Raw genomic sequence first — 23,418 nt, forward strand, 5'->3', positions numbered from 1 at the left:
GGAGAGAAAGAGAGAGGGAGAGAGAGAGAGAGAGAGAGAGAGAGAGAGAGAGAGAGAGAAAGAAAGAAGGGTAGGGAAGGAGGAAGACAGGAAAATCAAAAGGAGAAAAGAGGGAGTAAAACTATGTAACAGGTCCTCCCGGTCTTTTTGTCTGGCTGTGTGTCAGAACACCTGTTCCAAGGGGTGGAGTCAGGAGAAGTACTCCCTTTAACAGGTAAGGAGAGGTGTGTTGCAGGCAGAGAGAGGCAGAGAGAGAAAGAGAGACAGGGGGTCCAGCTAAAGAGGGAGGATTGTTCAACACACTGGGATTTAGATACAAGTCACAAGATGTTCAAGAAAAAGGAGTCGTACAGCCCGGCGAAGATCACCCAGTGAGTACAAACCAGGACAAGTTCTCAGGTCACTGTGTGTATGTGTGTGTGCGGTTTGCGAGAGTTTCCTCCCTTGTTTATTCCTCTCTCTCTTTTCTTTCTATGAGAATTCATTTCCATGGGAGGGTGCTGGTGTTCCGGCATGCTGCCTGTGTTACATGGTGTTTTCTGGTGTACAAAGTGAATGTGTTGATCCACATATGCCTGCCAGAGAGCAACCACATTTGTGTAAATGAGAAAGACGTTAAATCTCAAATGACCGTGGTGGCCTGTTAGACCACAATGGACAGATAATACCCTTGAAAGAAAAGATAAATTAGATGACAATGAATTAGGACAAACTATATCATCTAATTCTTCATAATGCAGACAGTCATGTGGTCTTGTGGTGATTTCTAGTTTGAATGTTCTCTAGTTTTGCCATTTTACGTTGAGATGATTGTGTCAAATGTAAGTGCTGTATTGCTTTAAGGTCCTGTTTTCTTTGAAGGGTGTGACATATTGATTTAGTATCATTCTGTTGGAAGACCGGTGAAGTAATTAGTGTGATGACTAAGGGGACTGGTAACACTAGATGACGCAGGACTAATAACGATCCAAAAGGGTCTCAGCCTATTCTAGTATTTACCTAGTCAATAGAATCAGATAAACACCATGTTGTTATGAGTTACGAGGCTTGTTATAGGCATCAATGGTGTCCAGGCACATGCCATGATTGACTTTTTGCATGACACTTCTTGAATTATGTATACTATTGTTTGGCATGATATCTGGAAACTCTTGACTGATAACTTTGTCATATATTGTCATAGCTAACCCCTACTCTTTCAATTAGCTCATTCCTTTAAAGGGTGTGTGCTTACATAAACTCGGTCACTGATCACACATGTTCTCAAGGACTTGAGGGGTGGTGGGGCAAAGCCCTACCTATCAGTGGTGTCACTCAAGAGTCTTTGAAGGGAATCTTGAGAGAGAGAGGGTTACCACTGCAACAGGACAAAGGACAAATTTACCTTTAAAACAAAAGAAGATAAAAAGCCAGCTCAAGCCTGGTTTTGTGCAGTAACCATTTGTATCCAATGGTCTAATTGAATGGATTATGGTTTATGATTTACCTATGACAGGCATCTTATCATTTCCCACATGCCGTTGTCTGCTCTGGCGTATTGTGTCTTTGCGGTTATAGAGTCACCTTAGCATAAACTCCAGGCATATCTACACAGAGTGGATGACACAGTCTTATCACATGCTGATTACACAGTTGAATTGGAGAACTCGAAAAGTATGTGGACTCTGTATACTTACTCAGGATTCTTAGTGATAAGCTGCCAAAAAACAGCTTCAGAAACGCATTGAGGTTTTTCTCATACTTTCTGTTATGAGCTCATTTTTCACCACAGTGCATAGTTAACATCATAAAAATAGGAATATTCATTATGCATTCTGATTTGTATCGGCCACTTTGATGAATTTCTTACACCACAAGTCAAAGAGTTTGCCTTTCTGGATCGCCAGCGTGATAAACACACATTCACAGAGATACCATTTTACAGGGGGTGTTGGAGGACAATGGCACAAAATAATAACCTGCATGTAGATTATAGTTTCTTTGTTGAGCGATAGCCATTTCTGGAATTTAAAGTGAAGGAATTTGCTTTGTTGTCAAAAACGGAACAGTACCACACCCTCCACTCTCTCTAGTGATGTTTATTTTTTCATGGTCATGGTCATGGATTTCTTTTTTTTAGTTTTTTTCTTGTAGAAATGTCATCTGATTTGTTAAATCTTAACAACTACATATGATACTATAATAAACAATGTAAAAACAATCTGAAAGAATCATGTGCATAAAGAGATTTTGGTTATGTCAGACCCATTCTGTAGAACATTGTGTTTCTCATTGATAAAACAATGGAGATTACAGATTCTGTGATAATTAAACGCAATAAACACAATAAAGTATCACATTAATTATTATTCAAATATCTAGAGCATTTTATTCCTATGTTGCTAATAGGGAAAGTATAAGAATGTTTATGTGCAAGGCTGTGTTTCGTATTTCACACATTTTCTCCATCCCCTTAAATCAGGGACCAGGTCGGTGAGCTGACTTACCTGATAGCGCGCATGCAGAGGAATTCTGACACGGTGGAAAAAAACATCTTACGTGCTGAAGATCTCCTGGCCGCCGTAAGACCTCTTGCCTCCTCTCACACAACAACAACAACAACAATAACAACAAAATGTTCAAAACAAACACACATCTCACACACATTCATATGCTGAGGCACATGTCTTAGAACAGTGGTTCTCAAACTGTGGTACGGGTACCACTGGTGGTACACGGACTCTCTGTTGTGGTACTGAGTCTCCAAGATGTTTTATTTGAAGACAAAATAATCACTTCAAATTATATAGAAAATATATATAATGAAAAATTGTTAAATATTAAATACTAAAAAAATGTAAATACTATTTTTTTTTATCTATCTTGAAAACCCCCCCAATGCAAAACAGTATGTACAATGTATTATATATGTAAATTGGCCTATGCTACCGTATTTTAATGCTGGTCATAATGGTACTTGGAGAGCCAATTGTTCTCTGAGGTGGTACTCATTGTGAAAAGTTTGAGAAGCACTGTCTTAGAACATGTCTTACAGGAACATATCTGTCAACGCCTGTAATGTTGCCCGCTGGCTGTTCCATTCACAGGACACACAGAATGAACTGAAGAACCTGCCCCTCCGGCATCAGAAGGAGAATGCAGACAACTTGGCTCAGGCCGAGGGCCTACTTAAGGACCTGTTCCTTGACGTGGACAAGGCCAAGAAGCTGCATCACCCGCAGGCCCATGAGATCGAGAGCGAGTGAGTGCAATGTCAGCAATAGTGGTTTTAGCCATGAATGAGGAAGACAACAAATGAGCGCTCAAATGAGTGACTCAAAAGAACTGGCTACTACTAAATACTGCATTGGGTTTGCATTGTGCAGTATTACATCATCTTAGTGAATGCAACACATACTGTATATCAGAATGAACACGCAAAAGGCTCCTAGAGGGTTGTGATAAGTTGATCACAAAACAGCAAGCAACCTTTTCTAATGACTTGTTTTGTTTTTGATCCCAGTGTCAGCAATCTCCATGACCGCTGGTTTAAGGACTGTGGCACCTATCGGGATCTGTATGAGCAGGTGGAAGATGTGAACCTAAGGCCAAGGGTTGACTGGGATCAGGTGCTTACTGAGAAACAGGTATACCTGTGCTTCAGGTGCATTAATTTACTCCTCCTGTTTTGAATGTCCAGTGTCTTCAACAACCCACTCCCTACACCTTTAACATTGTGATTTACAATAATGATCACCATGGTATAAAATCTGGCAAGTAAATAGAAGTAATTCCAACACTGAATATGCACATCTGTTACGTTACAGAGACAAGTGGATTCGGGTAAATATGGCCCCAGCCTGTCTGAGTTGGAGAGGCAGATCGCCGCCCACAACATCCTGCATAAGGAGATTGAGAGCTACAAGGGCCAGCAGAAGGTATGCATATCACTGACCTCTAGTGCATGGCTATATATCATGGTCACATCTATCCAGTCTCACTTCAATCCACTTTGGTCCAACAGGATGCAGCTGACCAGAGGAAGCATTCAAAGTTGCTGGTGAGTTCTGATTTCCGTTCATTCAAAAGCTCCAGGCATCTTCATAATGCACATGTTCAGTTTTCTAGAAAATGTTTAAACATAGCTTAACATAGCATAGTTGTTAGCTGTGGAATACGTCAATACACAATGTTACATACAATAAGTCCTTAGTAAATCAGTTTTCTTGCCGATTTTCTGAGATCAGTCGACCAATATTGCACATATCACACGCTGCCATGTTAATGAATGACCTTGTGTGTGTTTTATGTGTGTGCAATGTAGGAGAGCTCCCTAGACCGCCGTGACAACCTGGCCAGTCTGTATGACTACATGAGTGGCTGCAACAAGGAGTTGGCATTCCTGAATGACCAGAATGACAAGATTGCCACCAGGGACTGGAGCGATCGCATGGTGGACGCCCCCAGCGTGCGCATGGAGTATGAGGTGAGCAGAGTAGAGGTTGTGTGGAGGTGTTGTTATAGATGTGCCCGTGGCATATAAGTATAACAATACCTCTAGAAAACAATAGTTAGGGTTAATGCAATATGTTTTTGAGTTTTGATGATGCTCATATGAAGTCCTGTGGTATTTTGTCCCAACTGATCCCAGGATTGATTCTTTATGATGTGCATGGTTCTTTTGCAGAGATTCAAAAACAGTGGTTTGTTAGCACATGAAAGTGAAGTCAACAAACTCCAGGAAGAGAGAGACCACCTTGTTGCCGCTGGCCACCCAGCTAGCTCAATAATCAAGGTATCTACAGCAACAACACAATACTTAATAGCTGAACATGTTACTGTCTTTATATCTGTCTGTCTGTCTATCTATCTGTTAAATATTTCTTACCTCTCTCTTTCTCAGTCTCTCAACGATGAGGTCCAAAGAGAGTGGGTAGATTTCCTCAACCTCTGCACTTGCCAAGAGACCCATCTGGACAACGTTGAAGATTACAAGAGGGTAATCAACAACAACATAATACTCACAGGCAATGTGTGTCTTGAATAATATATATTATGTTGATGATGTGACACTTCATCATGATGATCTTTACTTTCCTCTAGTATCAACTGGATATGGAAACCTTCTCTGAGTCTCTGAAAAGGATCAACTCCACCTTGGACTCCAAAGTGCTCGGCAACATGAGTACCCTTGAGAAGCAGATGCATGTTGAGGTCAGACTTTTTTGCAATTTCAGAAACCTAGAGATCACATATACCACATTATTCACCACTCTATCAGCGTATTTACTGAACTAGCTATGTTAGCTATGGTAAAAATGACAAGTTTAGTTTAGAATTACATCATGCAGTCTTGTATGCAAGACACCACCGGGACGACTTTTGGTCTTCTCGGTGAGAGTATTTTACTAAACGTGTTTCTGTATCGATTGCCCCACCAGGGAGAGGAGAGGGCAGTTGAGAGGAATGAGCAGCGTCTGGCTGACCTGAAAGACCTCAGCGCCACCGTTGCTCCACTTCACCTTCGCCGCCTCCGCCCTACCAAACCAGTCAATGCGGTTGCCCTGTGTGACTGGACCACAGACAAGGTATTTGAGATGGCAAGAGTGAATACAAATCCAAGTATGAATACAGCGTAAGACAAAACAATGACAAATCACATCTACTGTATGACCCAACCCCTCAGCATCTTGTAATGATGGCATTACTTCCCTTTCAGACTTCAATGAAGAGAGGGGACAGGTTTACCCTGAAGTCCAATAACAATGAGGAGACCTGGGAAGTTGAAACCAGCAGTGGCCAGACCAAGGCTGTTCCATCCGTCTGCTTGCTGATCTTGCCTCCAGACAGGGATGCCATTGCGAGGGTGGACAGGTGAGGACCACTTAGCCCGTCATGGTTATGACTAGCCTGACTAAACAGTCCATTGCATTCAATGAGGTCAGGAACTGCTCCATGATATTGAACCCAGAACATTGTCCAAATTGTCTTTAAATCGACTGAATCGGTATCTGGTGTAACAAATACTGAGATAACAGCATTTAGTAAACCGAACTTATCAAACCTAATGTGACATAATTTAGACCATTTTATGTGCCATAACTGTTGTTGTTGTTTACACCATTTCTGAAATGAAATTATGACAGTGTGCACTCACTGTTCAAGGCAACATCTAACATTTTCAATGCATCATCCTTTTAATCCAGTTTGGGTGACCAACTTGAGGACCTCAAGAGGAGAAGAGCTGCTCTGCTGGTCCCAGTGACACGCAAGACCTACACACAGCCGGTCACTTCGAGTAGCCCTCAGGACAAACCACTGGCCAACACTCTCTCAGCACGTTTGGACAAGGTCATGGAGGGACTTTTGAAGGCAGAGAAGGACACCCAGAATCGCCTCAGGGCCCCACTAGACCGCAGAAATCCCACGCGAGATCTGTCCAACCGAATCACTGATCATGACGTGAGAGGATATTACATTTGAAATTGACTGAATAAAGCTTATTGTTGGATATCAGCATGTTGTTTATGAATGCTACTGGTATGTCATACAGAAAACTGTGTCGGCGCTAAATCACCTGGAGGCGGAGAAGGCATCTATTCAGAGGGACATGCAACCCCTCCTGTCCCAGACTCCCCTGGGTCCAGTCACAGCAGCGCTACCTACAAAGCTGAGTGCTGTCAACGACAAGTTTGACAACGTATCCACTCTTTCTGACAACTACAAGAAGAAGTAAGTCAGAGCAATACAATAAATAATTGTACACACAGTTAATGAACACAAAGTTTGAATTATTTAACCATCAAAAGTGCAGAAACTTTGAAGTCCCTATAAATGTGATCACATTTGATTTCAGGGCCAATGCAGCCATGTTCTTGGAGAATCAGGTTAAAAAGGTGGACAACATGGTATCTGGATTTGAGCAAGAACTTGTCAAGACTGATTTCATTTCTGATGAACCAAATTCCATCCAGACTCGCACCCAACAGCTTCAGGTGCGTTAGACTAAAAACTTAAAATCAAAACACTACTACTAAGCTAAACCGACTTAGTCATGACATAACAGTATATTCTTTCCCCCTGTAGGCTCTCCGTAAAGATGTAACCAACAAGAAGGATGATATGCTTAAACTGGACCGAGACCTTGAGACCACAGGACAGCTGTCTAGCTCCTTGCAGAAGAGCTTTCAAGAATATTGTCCTGATATTCGCCATCAAGAGGCTGAGGTCAAACGCCTAAAGAACCGCTATGCCAACGTCAACAATCAGCTGCAGGAGAGGTAAAGAATGCACAAAGTTCTGACATGTTCCTTTTAAACATACAGTTTGGCCATTACAGTCACTGACATACTCATTGGTGTCACACTTATTTCGGCTTTCCTTTTTCAGGTCCACCCTGTTGCAGGACATAGCCCATAAGAACCAGGATTTCCAGACCACTGTAAAATCTCTGAATGCCTTCTTGATAAACATGCCTAATAACAAGATTAATCCATATGACAGCCTTGCTCAAATTGATGCCAAGCAAAACTCTCAAAAGGTCAGTTCTAGTGAGATCTATAACATTGCGCTAAATAATACCTTGCTCGATTGTCTCACTATTTGCAAGACTTGGTGACTATCTCTTCTCAGTAACTTGAAATAAAATTTCAAGTTTTGTCTGCTTGTTTTATTCTAGAGAGTGGTGGAGGACATTAAGAGGAAATCTGATGATGTGGACCGCATAGGAGTTCTGTCAAAAGACCTGCAGAAACTCCTGAATGTGAGTATTTACACAAACAAAATGCAGGAGACTACTGTCACAAAGAAAATCACAATGCAAAAGTTGCCCCTTGGAATGGGTTGGCGTGCTTTAGAATCTTTGATCTGAATAGCTGTTGTTGCCTGCTGTTCTTTGAGAACATACAGCAGTCAATCCGAATGACCGTGCATGGGTGTTCATTCGGAATAGCAATGGACTACACCACCTCATTCATTCTGATTGAGGTGTTTATATGACCATTTTATTCCGATATTTCGTTATTAATCTAATCGGAATAGAAGTGTCCATGTAAACGTGACTACTGATAACACTAACTGTTTTGGAATCTTGTTTAGCTAACATAACATGCACCATTTCATTTCATCACATTCTATTTGTATGATCTCATTCACAGGAATATGATCAAATCACTCAGAAGAACCGCAACAATTTGAATGTCCCTGACTTGCATTACGATGATTCCAGTGACTTAATTGACTCAGTGCAACAAAAGGTACAGTAGGTAACCAGTGGAATTACATGTGCTGTGAGATTTTGAGAGAGTATGCAATGATTTACACCACAATTTATCGTTCTAGGAAAGGGATATTCAGAACCTTTACTCTGAAGTGTCAGCAGAGAATGATCAGCTCCTTCACCAAATGTATCTGGCCAAAAATATCATCAATAAGGTATGATCACGTAACAATCACAAAACATTTATATCATTACATAACTTCTGGACAAAACAATTCAAGCAATATTTTCGCTGTGCCTCTAAACTTCCCCTTGTCTTGTCTTGCTCTCCCAGAATGATGAGGTTGTGAGCCAGGTTGTAGTGAAACAGCAGATGCAGATGCAGAACCAGCAGAGGAGCCTGGATGAGGTGGATGGCCTCAAGAAAGACCTTGAGACTGAGATCAGTAGACGCAACCATGCTGAAAATGATATGGAGATATACAGGAAGAGGCTCCAATCCCTCAGGAACAGAAGAGGGGTGGAACGTCTGGAAGAGAAGGAGATTGTGCAATACTACCGTGATCCCAAGCTGGAGAGGGACTTGGACAGTCTCAAGAGTAAGATTGGGGATGAGTCTGCGAAACGCACAACAACCCACACAGAGATTGATGTCTTAAAACAAAAGATTGTTCGCCTGGAACGTGAACTGGCAACTATAGAACCCAAAATGGTGACTAAGGTTCTCACAGAATTTGAAAGAGACCCTCAGCTGGACAAGGAGGCTGAAAGGATGAGAGAGGAAATACGTAGACTGAGAGAGGAAGTCACCATTCGGAGGTCCGAGACAGTGCACTTGCAGACCGAAATCAGGACCTTGGAGCAGAAGAGACCTACCATAAGGGAGAGGGTGGTGAAGAAAGAGATTATCAAACTGGACAAAGACCCAGTCATGCTGAAAGCTGTTAACACTTTCCAGAATGAGATTGCTGACGAACAACTTAGAGTCAAGGCCTTGAATGATGACATATTCCAGACAAGGAGCCAGATCAACACACTAGAGAGGATCATTCCCACAGTGCAGCCTAAAATAATAACCAAGGAAGTCAAAAGGGTGGAGCAGGACCCTGAGCTTCTCAGTGAGTCGAAAAGGCTTCACACTAGTCTCAATGAACAAATGAAGGAAACCAACATCCTACTGAAGGAACTTGCCAGTCTCAGACTCCACTACAATGAAGTGGAGAAACGAAGACCTAGGGTGGAGGTCAAAGAGATAGTCAGTGAGATCTACAGAGTACATCCTGACACTGAAGCGGAGCTGAGGCGTCTGAGGAGAGAGCTGCAACAATCTAGTCATCTTCGCACCGATTATGAGAATCAGATGGAGACAATCACTTTGGAACTGAACAGACTGCGCTCCCAGAAGCCCAAGGTGGAGTACAAAGAGGTGACTCAGGAAGTGATCAGAGAAGAGAGGAGCCCAGAGATGGTCAGGGAGATACAGCGGCTGAATGACCAACTCACACTCTTGAGGAGCAAGTATGAAAGCATCCATACTAAAGTCTATATCTTGGTCAAAGAAAGGGATGAACTGCAGGCTGAGAAATCAAAAGTACTCACTGAGGTTGTGAACAAAGAGATAATCAGGTATGAAAATGACCCTCTCATCGAGAAGGAAGCCGACAGGCTCAGGAGAGATGTCCGTGAAGTAGTCCAACAACGGCGCAATGTTGAAGAAGCTGTATATGACTTACAGAACAAATACCTCTTGCTTGAAAGGCAAAAGCCAGAAGAAAAGATTGTGGTTCAGGAGGTAGTACGTCTTGAGAGAGACCCTAGACAAATCGTGGAACATGAGAGGCTGAAACGGAATCTGGATCTAGATGTGAACGCTCGCATGAAACTGGAGATGGAGGTGAGAGAGCTGAGAACCTTGGTTCTGGAAAAGGAGAGGAGCCTGTCAGGAGTAGACAGACAGCAGAAAATCATCGTTGAGACAGAGCTTAGACAGATTAGATCTCGCATCCTGGAGTTAGAAAGTGCCCCACCACGAGTTGAAGAAAAAATCATAATAGAGGAGGTTCTTAAAGTGGAACGTGACCCCAAACTGGACATGCTAATAGATGGTTTGCGTGTTGATAGTGACAAGGAAGAAAATAATATTTCCCGCCTGCAAAGAGACATCACAAACCTAAGGATTAAGCTGGATATCTTGAGAAAGGAGAAATCAGTGGAAAAGGTTATATACAAGGAAGTGATAAGAGTGGAGAAAGACCATACTGTGGAGTCTGAGAGAGAACTTCTCAGAGAGCAAGTGTCACAGGCAAAGCATGCAAGACGTAATCTGGAGGATGAAATTCAGCGACTAGATACCAAACTGACCCGACTGCATACAACAAAGTCAACTACGTCTCAGGAAGAGACTAATTTGACCCTAACCAGAGATGGTCTACAGCGGGAGAAGGATCGTCTCCTAGACGAACTGAGGAAAATGGAGAGTGAGCGAGAGACCATCACCGTTACATTCCAGCATCAGTCAAGATTACTCAGTGAGAGGAACCAACTGAACAAACATAAGAGCATTCAATTGGAATCTGATGTACAGCACCTGGAGAGGGACATCTTACATGAAAAGGACACTATCCACAAGAGGGACATCACAATCATGGAGTTGAAGGGTATCGTGAAGAATGAGGATCATTCTGAGACTCATACAAGGGAAACCAATGTTTCCACCAGAATCTCCATCCTTGACCCAGAGACAGGAAAAGACATGTCACCATATGATGCCTATGTGGCAGGAGTGATTGATAAAAGCCAGTACATGCATTTCCAAGACCTTGAGTGTAGCTGGGAAGAGATCACAACCAAAGGGCCTGATGGAGATACCTCAGTTATTCAGGACCGCAAAAGTGGCAAGCAATATTCCGTCAAAGATGCTCTTAGGGATGGAAGACTGACCCAGTATGATCTGCAGTGCTACAAGGACGGCAAAATGTCCATATCCGAATTTGCACTTTTAGTAGCAGGAGAGAAGAAGCCTAAATCCTTCAGCAGTGCGTTCTCTAAGTCTACACCTGATTTGAGTGCCCTTAACAGTATCACCAGCCCAACAACTGACCGCTCTTACAGTTCCAGGAGCTTATATGATAGGTCATTATCCAATGGCAGTCTCAACACACTGGTGGGTGCCATCAGTGGAGATGAAAACTTCCCCATCTCTGGTGTTGTGGATATCACCACAAACAGCCGCATGTCAGTGCGCAGCGCCTTGACTCGCAAGCTGATCGACCCAGACACAGCTCTAAGGCTCCTTGAGGCTCAAGCGGCTACTGGGGGAATCGTGGACCTCAACAAGAAGGACCGGTACTCTGTTCACAAGGCAGCACAGTGTGGTCTCATAGATAAAAGTCAGATGCATCAGGTGCTCAACGCCCAAAAGGCCTTCACTGGCGTAGAAGATCCTGTGACCAGAGACCGCCTGTCTGTGGGACAGGCTGCGCAGAAAGGTTGGATCCCAGAGGAAAATGCCATGTGGTATTTGGAAACACAGTACAGTACTGGGGGGCTAGTGAACCCAAACAAAGCTGGGCGCATTACCATTGAAGAAGCAATCCGAACAGATATGATTGATAAGTATACAGCAGAGGAGGTTCAGAATGAAGGAAAACACCTAAAGCATTTGGTGGACCCCATTACGAAAGAAAAGCTCACCTTCAAGGAGGCTATGCTTCGTTGCAAGAAGGACCAAACCACTGGACTTCTACTCCTACCTGTTGCTTCGAGTGATGCTGACGGTGCACCCTCTTATTCAAACTATAACTTCTCCAATTCTCTTTCTCGGGTGTAGGCTATGCAGAGGCACCTTTTAGATTTGCCAGCAGCAAGCAAGATTAGGGTGTGATAACATAACATGGACTCAATTTTTTCTCTCTTAACATCTATGTCAGAATAGTCTTTAAGCCTTTGGTTGGAATGGAATGACAAACTACTGCTATGTTATTTCCAGAACATGGAACTATGGGTTGGGCTTTCTGGGTCTTCGATTATCCATTTGAATTAAATATATCTTTGGAATTGTCTTACATTTTCTGTCTTACCTGTGTACTATTATATTTCAGTGTTAGTTTTGTTGTTACTGTTTGACATATTAAAACAACTTCTAATAACTAAACAAAAATGCCTGATCAATTTACACTGTGTGCTACATTGTGCATGTGCTTACTTCACATCTAATACATACATTTCAACCTGGCCTAGGATGTGAAATGTAGCCAGATGGCTAGTGCTCTTCAGTGAGTAAAATTCACTCAGCTGCTGGGACTAGATGCCAACACACTTAGGTTTTACCCCCCTTAGCATACCTGCCTCCCACATCCAAGGTTTGAGTTCAGTGTGGGACTGTGGTACTACACAATACAGGTTACACTGGTGTTGAGACGCGGATGAGAGAGAGGTTTATGAGGATGAGTGTAACTGTAATCATTAAGAGACATGCTGGTAGCAACACATACTTGCACCCATGAGTTTGAACCTCCTGGTGCTGGATAGCATGCCAGCCTCTAATGTCCGAGGTTGCGACTATGTGTACGGTGTAGGAGCGTGACTGTGCTCTTGTCTCTGGTCTACAAAACACAGATCACAGATGCATAACATTTTATCTAGAGGTTGCTTGCTGGGAGAGCTTTCAAGTAGGCCTCTGATATTTATCTATCTCTCTCTCTCTCTCTCTCTCTCTATATATATATATATATATATCACTGATTCTTGAGAATTTGCCTAAAACAGGTTTTAATTTGGAAAAAAAAAGTTAGTTAAATTACAAAATCTGAAGGTATGTTATTATAGACCAAGATCTTAGCGGTTCAGCAATGTACCGGTGCAACCTCCCCTTTTTGTATTTTTTTCATAAAATAGGCATTTTTCCAGTACTTACACAACGTTTACTTTAAGCCTAAACAGAAATATTATGCTTTTTTTTATTCAACAACCATATTTTTGACTATTACTTTAATAACTACACCACTGAAGAAACATATTGTAAGCATATTTATTTAAAACAAACAAAAAATAATCTGACGGTGGTGACACTAATCTGACGGTGTTGACAGTGGTTTCATTACAACGTAAAATTCCAAAATGAATACCACTCAAGTCTTGCTTGACAACTTTATTTAACTATTTGGTCCAAAAAGCCTCTGTTGAGGACCATTTGGAGGCTTTTTTCACCACCGTTAAGCAGAAAACCTGACGGTGGTGACAAAAAACTACTCTTTCACATGATATGCATGAATTGTTCACATTACCCACCTTGTTTCCATCCTATTGCTGGCTACTTCAAACCTCTTCTTAAAAAGTATACATTTATTTTATAATCTAATCTAATATTTTGTATACAAAAGAGACGGTGTTGACATGGTTGTGACAGTAGAAGTGTCCAAAAATATGAACAACTTTAAGAGAAAATAGCAAACTAATGGGAGCTTGAGTGATCTTAAAGCATGCAGTACTGCTGAAGGTTTGAAAATGAGGTCCTCTGCCCCAGCCGTGGCGCAACTGGCTGGGGCACCTGCACCGCACGCCGGGGACCCGGGTTCGATTCCCGACCCGTGGTCCTTTCCGGATCCCGCCCCGACTCTCTCGCCCATTCGCTTCCTGTCTCTCTCTACTGTCCTGTCAAAATTAAAGGCACAAAAGCCCAAAAAATATATACTTAAAAAAAAAAAAAGAAAATGAGGTCCTCAAGAATGTAGTTGACCTTGTAGGCTAGTTGCCTGATTTTAATTGCCTTTTATAAATATGGTGACGAATATGTGGGACACATTTTGAGCAGCCACAAAATAATAGTAAATAGTGTTCAAAATGTTCTGTTTGGAGTTTCTAATACATATTACAATGTACTCTTTCATGTGGTAAGATATCATTAAATTAAATTATTGCTTTTAGTGTTTTTAATCAAGTCAAAATGATTATCTCCTATTCGAGGACAACTGATTTTGTAGGGTATGGGCCAGCATATAATCATTAAATTAATACAAAAATAAAATAAACCTTTAAAAGAACCTCACATTTGTGCAAATGACCCCCTGATTCTAACCTTGATTCCTTTTGTTCGTGGAAATGGTATTCATTTCCAACAGAATCAGCACTTTTCTTAGTGAGACATGTTTTTGGCAAATTCTAAAGAATGAGTGATATATATGTAAACATGTTATTGTCCTCTAAACTTGATGTGAGGCTATAATTACAGATAGTCATGTTTTTTCAGATTTCGTTTGATTTTAGAGTTTATTTCAACAACTGCACAGACAAATGAGCTATTGATAAATGATGTTATGACATATTGTGAAACTATGAAATGTTACCATATAATTCAAAGACAACTTTATATTTATATAAATAATAATACGTATGCAGTTAGGCTTAACAAATATAACTGTTGTCAATAATCCTTCCTGCGTGGGTTAGATGACAACTTTAAGATGAAAATCGTGTGTGTGTGCACCCTATCGAGGAGGCCTGCAAGTGTTCTACGTTATACCCCATTCAAAAAAAAAAAAAGAAAAACATTAGAAAACATCACGTAGCCTATATTGTTCACCATGGGTATACAGTACCATGTTTCAAGCTGATTCCGTTGACGGAACTAAAACTAGACAAGGTTACTCTTGCCTTAGACCACTTTTATTTTGACACCAATCTATTGTTTATGGAGTGGACGGCACAAAGGTAAGGACTTTTACTGATGCATCGTGTTACATCCATACATTCGACTTAGAAGAGGAAGAGAGAAACTAACGATATCAGGCTTACTTTCAGCTGAGGTGGGTAGAAAATCTGAACATGTTATATCAAAATACAAACAGCGTATTTAATATTGCGACTTTGTCCTTCTGCGTTTATGATATTACTTCTTTTTTGACCAAACAGCCATGTTTGCAGCAATGTCGGCTGGCCAAGCTGTATGAATTCAGTTAACGTTAGCCATCAGACGTTAGCTAGCGGGTTTGTCTTAGAACTTTTGTAAGGTTAGCTGACACAATTGTATATAGGAAAATGTTTTGATGTTAATGTAACTTACGTTGTATAACAATATACTATGGAAATCTACACTGTTGTTGTAGTACTGTCTGGTAGCTAGCTATCGAAACATCCTTGCACATCTGCTGCAGCCGATGTGATGCTAACAGACTCGTGCTGGCGAATCGACCATCTCATTTGTAAAGTCCAGCAAGCCATCTGTAACTTAATACATCCTTAAGCCATCTAGGATGTCTAACTCAAGTTTAAAGTAGGCCTAATATATGGGTTGAAATGTTTTGCACGGTTTATTTGATGTAAATGTGCTCTAATCGTTACCTTGTAGCCGCAAACATGGGGCGCCGAAAATCTAAACGTAAACCGCCGCCAAAGAAGAAGCTTACTGGAAACCTGGACACTCAGTTTACCTGTCCTTTTTGTAACCACGAGAAGTCATGTGATGTCAAAATGTGAGTGTTCTGGAGCTGTCGTTGTGACATGTTTCACGTTATGAGTTGGCTTATCTGTTGTGCATGTTGGTTAGCCTAAACGAGAATTTATTTTCGCAGGGAACGCAGCCGAAACACAGGGATAATATCCTGTAGCGTTTGTTTGGAGGAATTTCAAACGCCTATAACCTGTATCCTTTTGAGTTGTACGTGAGAACAATTTTTGCTTGTTGACACTTAACTTTGTCTGCACGAGCCCCAGAGGTAACGTGAACATAACTTTTGGAACATCTCTGCATTTTAATGAGGTTAAGGTATGCTATCGTTTTACCCAGGAACCTTTCCATAGCAGTAACGGAGTGCATGAAGCTCATGGCCCCTTTGCATCCTACCACAGATGCAGTTGATTTACATCATAATTATGATTCCATGGTAAGCCTGGGTGTGTGTGTAAGGTAGCCCAAGCTAAGCATATTCTAAGCATATTCTGTAGTCTTGCTTTGGGCTTTAAAAGCAGTAAAAGCTATCAAGTAAGACTTGGGAAAGCCTACATGTTTTTACATAGACAATACTCTATCCTCAGTTGCAGTAGACTGTAAAACATGTCAAACGTCCTATTTTCCCTTCACTCTCTTGTCTCAGATCTCTCTGAACCCGTGGATGTTTACAGTGATTGGATAGATGCTTGTGAAGCTGCCAACCAGTAGCATTTTCTTTTGTTGTTATTTTGTTATTATTATTACAGGCCATACATGGTCTACAGTCAATTGGACCACTACTTAGAATATCAGTTGAAGTGACCAAAGTAGTCCTGTTTTAGTAGACTGTACATTACGTTCGATATTGATCTATATTTGTTTTGTACCTGATTTATAGACCTGTCATTTCAGTGTACCGATTACCTTTTCGTTTTCTGTCACTGCCATTTGTTAAACTGACTACCTTTTACTTTCTTAGATTTTTTTTAAAAAAACATTTTATAAGAGGACTGATTTTAATCAATACTATCCTCAAGAAATTTACTTTTTGGTTTCATAATTTTTTTGTAATTCTAATACAATCTTAAATCATGTTAAATAAACTTATCTAGACAAGACAGACAGCTGAACATGCTTTTGCCCGTCTTAGGAGAGTCAAGTATATTATAGATGATCCCTCACAAGTTAGGTATTAATGAAACACCTTACTAGAGCACTGAAGAAAAATGCTGTGGTGGTCAATATTGCACACAGTTTGTTACTACAGTTATGTATAAACTCAGTGTTATTAAACAGTACTTGATCAACATTGCTGTGGTGGGACTGGCAGGCTTATTTTTATTGATGGGGTTCAGGGAAGTGATTCAACACATTTTATGACAGTATTTTTTAAATAAACAAAGGAGTGAGTGAACATATACAAACATCTCTGTAATCCTTCCAAGTTGATCTCAGTGTATCAGTTCTAGGTTGGGGTCGTCTTTTGATGCCACTTGATATGATCTGTTGTGATACAATAGCCTTCACTTGATCAATCCTTGTGAGCTCTACTTTGTCAGTGCATAGGCAAGAGGCCAGGAAAGTTAGCTCTGAGTGGCTAAACGACAGACTTTATGTGCTCAGTTTTGTAATGTCTGTAGCCTACTCACATTCTAAAAGCCATAATCTACCCATGTTGAAATAAAGAACATGGACGTTTCAAGTACATTATGTACATACTGATGGAAATGATGCACTTCCATAGCTTAACACTAGGTGGCAGACTAAGTCTAATATTCCTCAAAAAAAATAAATAAAAAATGGACGAAGATGATCACAGCAAATTTACTAGACCTTCTCAGGTAAAGAATTTACATCCTTGGCTCACACTGTCCTTACTCAGCTGGCTGATTCACATGTTATTTAAAGTAATTTAAACCACAGGGTGAAATACACTTCGTGCTTACCAATAGAAGCCCTAATTCACAGGAAATGGAAATCTCAGTTCATGCCTGAAGAGTTCAGAAGTATTTGGCCTGGAAATGTATCTATTTCTGATCTCAAAATGAGACATTTCATTTGCATGAATGTATCAGAAGTTATTAGAATTTTTTTCTGCTTTTAAAGGGATATTCCGCCATTTTTGGAAATTCAATGATTTATGCTAGGCTGAAGCTAAAAGTTGTATTGCCAGACTCACAGAATGGCTGGATGAACGTGAAAAAGGTAAATATTAATTGTTTTGAGGGGCGGTGGAAAATGAGCTTATTTACAAAAATGACGGAATATCCCTTAAGTCCATCCATCATCACCATACCTTCCATAACAATTTAAAAGCTCCTGTAATCATGGTTCTGTTACAGAGCCGAACCCTTTGCAGACCTCCTTTTAGGAGTTAGGGCGGTAACCAAAACAACATTTAAAAGTTACTTTAAAAAATGAGTGACTTTTTTTTTATTACATTAAATATAGGTTAAATACTCTACAAAACATACATCATTTATGGTAAATATCTTTTCAGCATTCTAAATTGGGGCATGACAACCGTTTGAAGTGCAGCTCCTGCTTTTCATCTTGGGATTTTTGAGGGGGGAAAAACAGAATCCAAATTCATCTTGGTATATATGTTGACAAGGAAAGTTAAGTCCTCTGGCCTTACTAGTTTATGTTGAGGTTGGGGAAAAAGAAGCACGTAGGGAATTATGAGTCGCAACAAGGCATCTCTTTTAGTCAGAATACTGGTAGCCATCGATGTCCTCTCCGTTGTTGATGTACTCCTCGGGGTTGTTGCAGTACTTGCCGTCGTAGACCTGACGGGGAAGCCCATACACGGTCATGCCTGTCTGTGAAGCTCCTTTGTTGGAGCCCATTTGCAGTGACACAGTGGAGGTATCACACATCTCCACATCCAGCTTCTTATCGAAAATCTGTCTTTGAGTTCCTGGAGCCGACATACCAGACTTGGGAGAGAAAAAAAGGGAAAGAGAGACCATTCATTTGATACAATATCAATATTTTTATACATAATGGTAATTATTTATACAGGTCTAGTACCACCGATCATGTTGTGCTAAATGAGAACCAGTGTGGGTACCTGGTTGGCTCCTTTGTTGGTGCCCATCTGGAGGCTGATAGTGGACTGGTCCATGGGGTGGTCCATGCCACTCTTGGGGTCATACAGGTGGCGCTTTGTACCATATGCCGTCATGCCTTTCTGGCTAGCAAATTTGTTGGTGCCCATCTGATGTAATAGTGAACATAAAATATGTGATTTGCTCTCAGAAGTACAAATGTCTACACAGTTGTATTGGGTCTACTGTAGATAGCAAAAAAATGGCTGTCTCCTCTGACCTGCAGTCCGATAACATTGCGTCCCTCCTTCAGTTTGTTGGGTGCAAAGTGCCGTTGCTGTTTCTCTGAATACTTCACCCCAACGTCGTACTTGGTGTGGAAACCTTTAGACTGGGCCTTTGTAAAGACGCACAGTGATGGTTCAAGAAATAAGAAAAGTAGTGCATAGGATAAGGAAAGTACTAGTAACTAAGAAAAGAAGTGCATGTCTGGTCTCTGCAATCTCAGATATATTAACAACTGATTTTTTGTTTATGGGGAATTGCAAAAAAGCAGAATCATTGAACAAATGTACAAGAAATAGTCAAGGCTACACATAAGGACAGTGGACACTTACATTTCATTTTTTTTAAGACTGACATAAAGAAGTAATTTATGTAAGGAGTACTTCTCACCATGCCAGCCAATCCGATGAGTGTGCTCTGGACTTGAGTATGATTAACATTTTCAAACAAGTCATTGGCCTCAAAGAGATCAACTGCTTTGAGGCCATACTCTGTGATTGCACGGATGAAGTGACCAATGTTTTCCAGCTATAATGGATAAAGAAATTACATACATTAAGCTAAAGTTCTAAGTTCGATTTATGTTCTTCTTCAATAGGACACCCTTACGAATACAGATACCTCCAAGGGTATTCTTGTTAGAAACACAGACCATTCAAGGGTATTCTTTAATTGTATTGGCTCTATAGTATATCGATACACATAATAATATATGGGGGACTTTGAAGTGTATTATTGATCATTAGCATGCACACTAGTCAATTTAGACATTTGGGAAATAACTAATATATTAATGTAGACAAATGTATATGAATATAGCAGCTGGGTTTCATTAGACCAACTGGAACATTTGTAAAAAAAAAAAATGGCTGCTTGCAAGCACATGCTTCACTGTCCATATTCTTAATATCCCCGATCCTGCTATGGCAAGATGCACAAGCAAAAAAAAGAAAGATCATTCTCGACAGAATTTCAGATGAACTTTGATTCTGTATGCAAGCCAATTCAAAAGTGGTCTTGCCCTTTGATGGGTCTAGTTCAGGTTTCTGTGAAGCACAACTGATAAGTAGAACCACAGCCATGCTATCAGTCACCAACAAAAGACAGCTCACCTGGTGCCAATTCTGTGTCGGGTTGTTGATCTTTCTCACAGAGCCTGGTTGCAGAATGTTGATAAGCCTGGAGAGAGAAAGTTGAACTGCTCACTGCCCCAGCCAAGCATAAACCAGACAGATGCATGTCATTTACCATAAAATAATTTTATATACTTTGCACATTCAGACCACCACAACATACAGGTTGATAAAATAACTTATATTATAAAGCTTAGATCCGGAATTCAACTCCTTGTTTTATGTCCTGTAGCGATCATCTCACCCACATTCCCTACTGTCCCTCACAGTCGCTGAGCACAGGTACTCACTCGCATAGGAGCACACCATCCTTCAGACCATCCATGAAATTTTCAGGAAGTTGCTGGCCAGTCACCTCATGAATCCACAGCCTAAGCTCCTCCTCCTTCTGGCGATCATACTTCTGGGCCAGCTGCAGGTCAAAGGTCACACACCACGGTTTTGAGTCGGTGATGTCAGTGGGAGCATTAAGCATATTGGATTATTGCAGCAAAGACTGCTCCAGAACCTATTGAAAGTGCATAGCCAATCAATCAGATAAATCTAAATGTTGCCTCTAAACTAGGCATTCCTCAGCATATGTGCATTCCTCAAAGGTTCCCTTTGAGTGCCTGATCAGTAGAACGAAAGAGGAATGAGAATGACTAAAGAAAAGAACTGAGGGTGGATTAATAGTCAAACAAATGGGTCGGACATTCCTCTGAAAGAAAAACACTGCTTCTCCGCTTTCCTCGTGTTTCCTTGCTGGCAGGACTCCTTTTCAGCACTTGAGAGTTTCGGATGTGGTGGTGGGACTCTTAACCCCCGCCCCACACACACACATACAGTCTCCCTTTCCACCTCACCTCTCTCTCTCTCCCTCTCGCCTCATTTTTCTGAAAATGTTTCTGCTTTTTAATCCATGCGACTGCCAACAGGCCTGGAGTCAGGGCGGAAGATGCCAACAAAAACAGGTCTTTCAAAAAAGCAGCGTGGGACTTGCATGGCTCTCGGTCCAGCACACCAAACTTGGGAGAAAAACAGCCCTCCGCTCTCCTGCCACACTGTGTTGTCAGTTCCACACTGCTCTCCGGAACCATGCAGAAACTGGCCGCTTACAGGACCACAAACCCAAAGCAGGCCTGATAATGAGAGGCCAAGATGGACAAGAACTCCATCTTGCCAAAGAATCTTGGCTTAAATATGCTGCAGTTGTCGTTGTTCTGATTTTCTGTGAACTACCAGGAATTTGATAATAAAAAAAAAGAATATTGGACAGTATCTGTGAATTATTGTGATTTTTGGAGGACTGACCCAAAGTGAATGACATCTATAACTCAGTTCTACCATTACAATGTGCAACTATATTGACAAGACTTTTAAAATGTTTGTGTTTGGAAACTCAGTTTTAACTGAGAAAGGCCATTCTCAAATAAATATGGAGCATGAACTTGTGGTATTTGAAGTAATTACGCAATCATCAATTCATTTTAACTTGTCAAACAAATGATGACAACCGAAACTAAATTCCTTTTAATCTTACTTTTCCTGATGTTGATTTAATCTCAATGGTATCATCATCTCTGTGACCAGAATACATGCATCACCATGGTCCATTTAATTTCACATTGTTTACAAAAGAGAGCTTCCAGGCCTTTCTAAAGAGAGCACAGCTATTCCTTATATGGGAACAAAAGTTGTAAGATTTATTCGGTCGCTGGATAGTTGATTCAACACAGCTTGTAGGCCTATTAGAAATTCACATACACTGACCAACATCTCTAGCCATGTGTTTGTCTACCTTTGACAGAAAAATAAACTTGGATTGATGCTGGATTTACACAAATCCCTTTAAAGACTTGTACGTATAACTTTGTGAGGATATTATATTGATCAGTGCTGGTAATCTGTGGGAATGTTAATTCATGATAATCTCCTCGTTCCACTTGTGAGACTGGAGCAAAAATAAAACAGACCTTTCAGTAATGGAACCTCCTTCAGACTAATGCGTACTGACAGACACTAATGTCAGAGAGCTTTCCCCTCACTCTCACTCACAGCAATGGGGTGATTTAGTAGGCTACTGATAGACACATCCCATCATACATAACTAAACAAGCTGTCACGGGCCTGTCAGTCACAAGAGTGAACACAGGCGAAGAGCCAGTAGAGATGTTTGCTGGTGGCATCATTTGGAGAGCACTTGTTAAGGTGGTCTTATTTCTAGATCCAACTAATTCTCTTCTCTGACATATCTAAAGACGACCTCAACAACCATCATGGTCATCAGCTGAATGGTGAGGGATTTAGACAAATGTTACGTTCTCAAGACATGACACTGAGAAAATGTGTATGCTACAATTGTTAATTACCAGAAATTCTCCAGGTGTTAGCAAATGCTCAACAAAAGTGAACAGTAGGCCTTCATATTTTGCATGCATAATAACCGTTTATCCAATCTAGGCTCGTCTCATTATTTACCTGCTTTAGGCTATGATCTATGACGTGACAACACAGGGAGGTGTGTCTCGGACCATAATTTTGTCTGATGCCCCCATCATAAACACACAAAATGGTGATGGATATTACATTAACCTGAATGTGTTACTTCACAGCATGCCACAGGGCATATGCTGCCTCACGAAACGTCCTCGAAATAATGTCGATTTAACTTACCTTATTTTTGATCTCCGCAGAGAAACCAAAAGCTGGTCCACTTCTGAAACGTGTTGTCATGGTGTTTACGCAGATCAGACAGAGGAAGACAATAACGAAAACTTTGCCAGGAAAAGGCACTGCCTTTAAAACCTGACCCAAAACAATCTGGCAGTGATGTTGGGAAGTGTTGTCCGCTACGCGTTTCACCTCTCCGATAAGCTTGGATCATTCCACACTAGTTTTCTCAATCTTTTTTAAACTCTTCCCAGCTGTGCGTGTCGGGAGTACACAGGGATTGGCTAGGGCTACCATCCAATCGCGACGCTATCCCATTTTTGCAATGATGTCACTCAGATGGCATTAAACTCTTTCAGTGTCATTTTTTCCACCTTGCAACCAGTTTAAGGATGCATGCTTTCTATTTATATTCCAGCTTATCAGGTCCAGTTTGGCCATTTAATGATCAGATAGAGTGAAAACCCATAATTTACTAGACCAAAATAGAAATACCATCTTATGTTACAAATATCATATTGTAACATATAAGTGATACACTGCCATCAGTGACTGATAATAAGCCTGGCTATAGTATCAGTAGGCCTATATGTTATCAGCAGAGATCATATTCATTCATTCAACCTTTATTTATTCTCGGAGAGTCATTGAGAGTAGCCCTCATTTTCAATGAAG

The 23,418-nt window shown here is 41.0% G+C and overlaps 2 protein-coding genes across 2 annotated transcripts; one reads left to right on the plus strand and one right to left on the minus strand.

Annotated features, from left to right (window-relative positions):
• The first annotated feature begins 251 nt into the window (after positions 1 to 251).
• evplb (envoplakin b) lies at positions 252 to 12,348 on the plus strand. The gene is made up of 21 exons (XM_062532108.1): positions 252 to 371; positions 2,462 to 2,561; positions 3,087 to 3,241; positions 3,503 to 3,626; positions 3,807 to 3,917; positions 4,004 to 4,039; positions 4,304 to 4,465; positions 4,667 to 4,774; positions 4,883 to 4,978; positions 5,083 to 5,193; positions 5,421 to 5,567; positions 5,699 to 5,853; positions 6,186 to 6,441; positions 6,533 to 6,711; positions 6,836 to 6,974; positions 7,066 to 7,259; positions 7,369 to 7,519; positions 7,658 to 7,741; positions 8,136 to 8,234; positions 8,320 to 8,412; positions 8,532 to 12,348. Exons 1-21 carry the CDS (start codon positions 328 to 330, stop codon positions 12,024 to 12,026), a joined length of 6,039 nt encoding a protein of 2,012 aa, XP_062388092.1. The 5' UTR covers positions 252 to 327; the 3' UTR covers positions 12,027 to 12,348.
• Positions 12,349 to 16,943: 4,595 nt separating this feature from the next.
• On the minus strand, positions 16,944 to 22,952 carry LOC134076850 (calponin-1-like). The gene is made up of 7 exons (XM_062532109.1): positions 22,747 to 22,952; positions 20,382 to 20,503; positions 20,071 to 20,137; positions 19,349 to 19,486; positions 18,954 to 19,070; positions 18,697 to 18,843; positions 16,944 to 18,562 (listed from the first exon to the last, which is right to left on the minus strand). The coding sequence occupies exons 1-7, from the start codon at positions 22,804 to 22,806 to the stop codon at positions 18,329 to 18,331; spliced, it is 885 nt and encodes a 294-aa protein (XP_062388093.1). The 5' UTR covers positions 22,807 to 22,952; the 3' UTR covers positions 16,944 to 18,328.
• Positions 22,953 to 23,418: the final 466 nt, after the last annotated feature.

The sequence above is a fragment of the Sardina pilchardus genome, chromosome 3 (assembly GCF_963854185.1).
Source record: "Sardina pilchardus chromosome 3, fSarPil1.1, whole genome shotgun sequence".
In the NCBI taxonomy this organism is placed as follows: Eukaryota; Metazoa; Chordata; class Actinopteri; order Clupeiformes; family Clupeidae; genus Sardina; species Sardina pilchardus.

Coding starts and splice junctions, on each gene's coding strand:
- evplb (XM_062532108.1), top strand. CDS start 328: ATGTTCAAGAAAAAGGAGTCGTACAGCCCGGCGAAGATCACCCA. Junction 4,775..4,882: donor CAGCTAGCTCAATAATCAAG/GTATCTACAGCA, acceptor TCTCTTTCTCAG/TCTCTCAACGATGAGGTCCA. Junction 7,260..7,368: donor AACAATCAGCTGCAGGAGAG/GTAAAGAATGCA, acceptor TTCCTTTTTCAG/GTCCACCCTGTTGCAGGACA.
- LOC134076850 (XM_062532109.1), bottom strand. CDS start 22,806: ATGACAACACGTTTCAGAAGTGGACCAGCTTTTGGTTTCTCTGCGGAG. Junction 19,487..20,070: donor CGACACAGAATTGGCACCAG/GTGAGCTGTCTT, acceptor TATCCATTATAG/CTGGAAAACATTGGTCACTT. Junction 19,071..19,348: donor TCATCGGATTGGCTGGCATG/GTGAGAAGTACT, acceptor GTCTTTACAAAG/GCCCAGTCTAAAGGTTTCCA.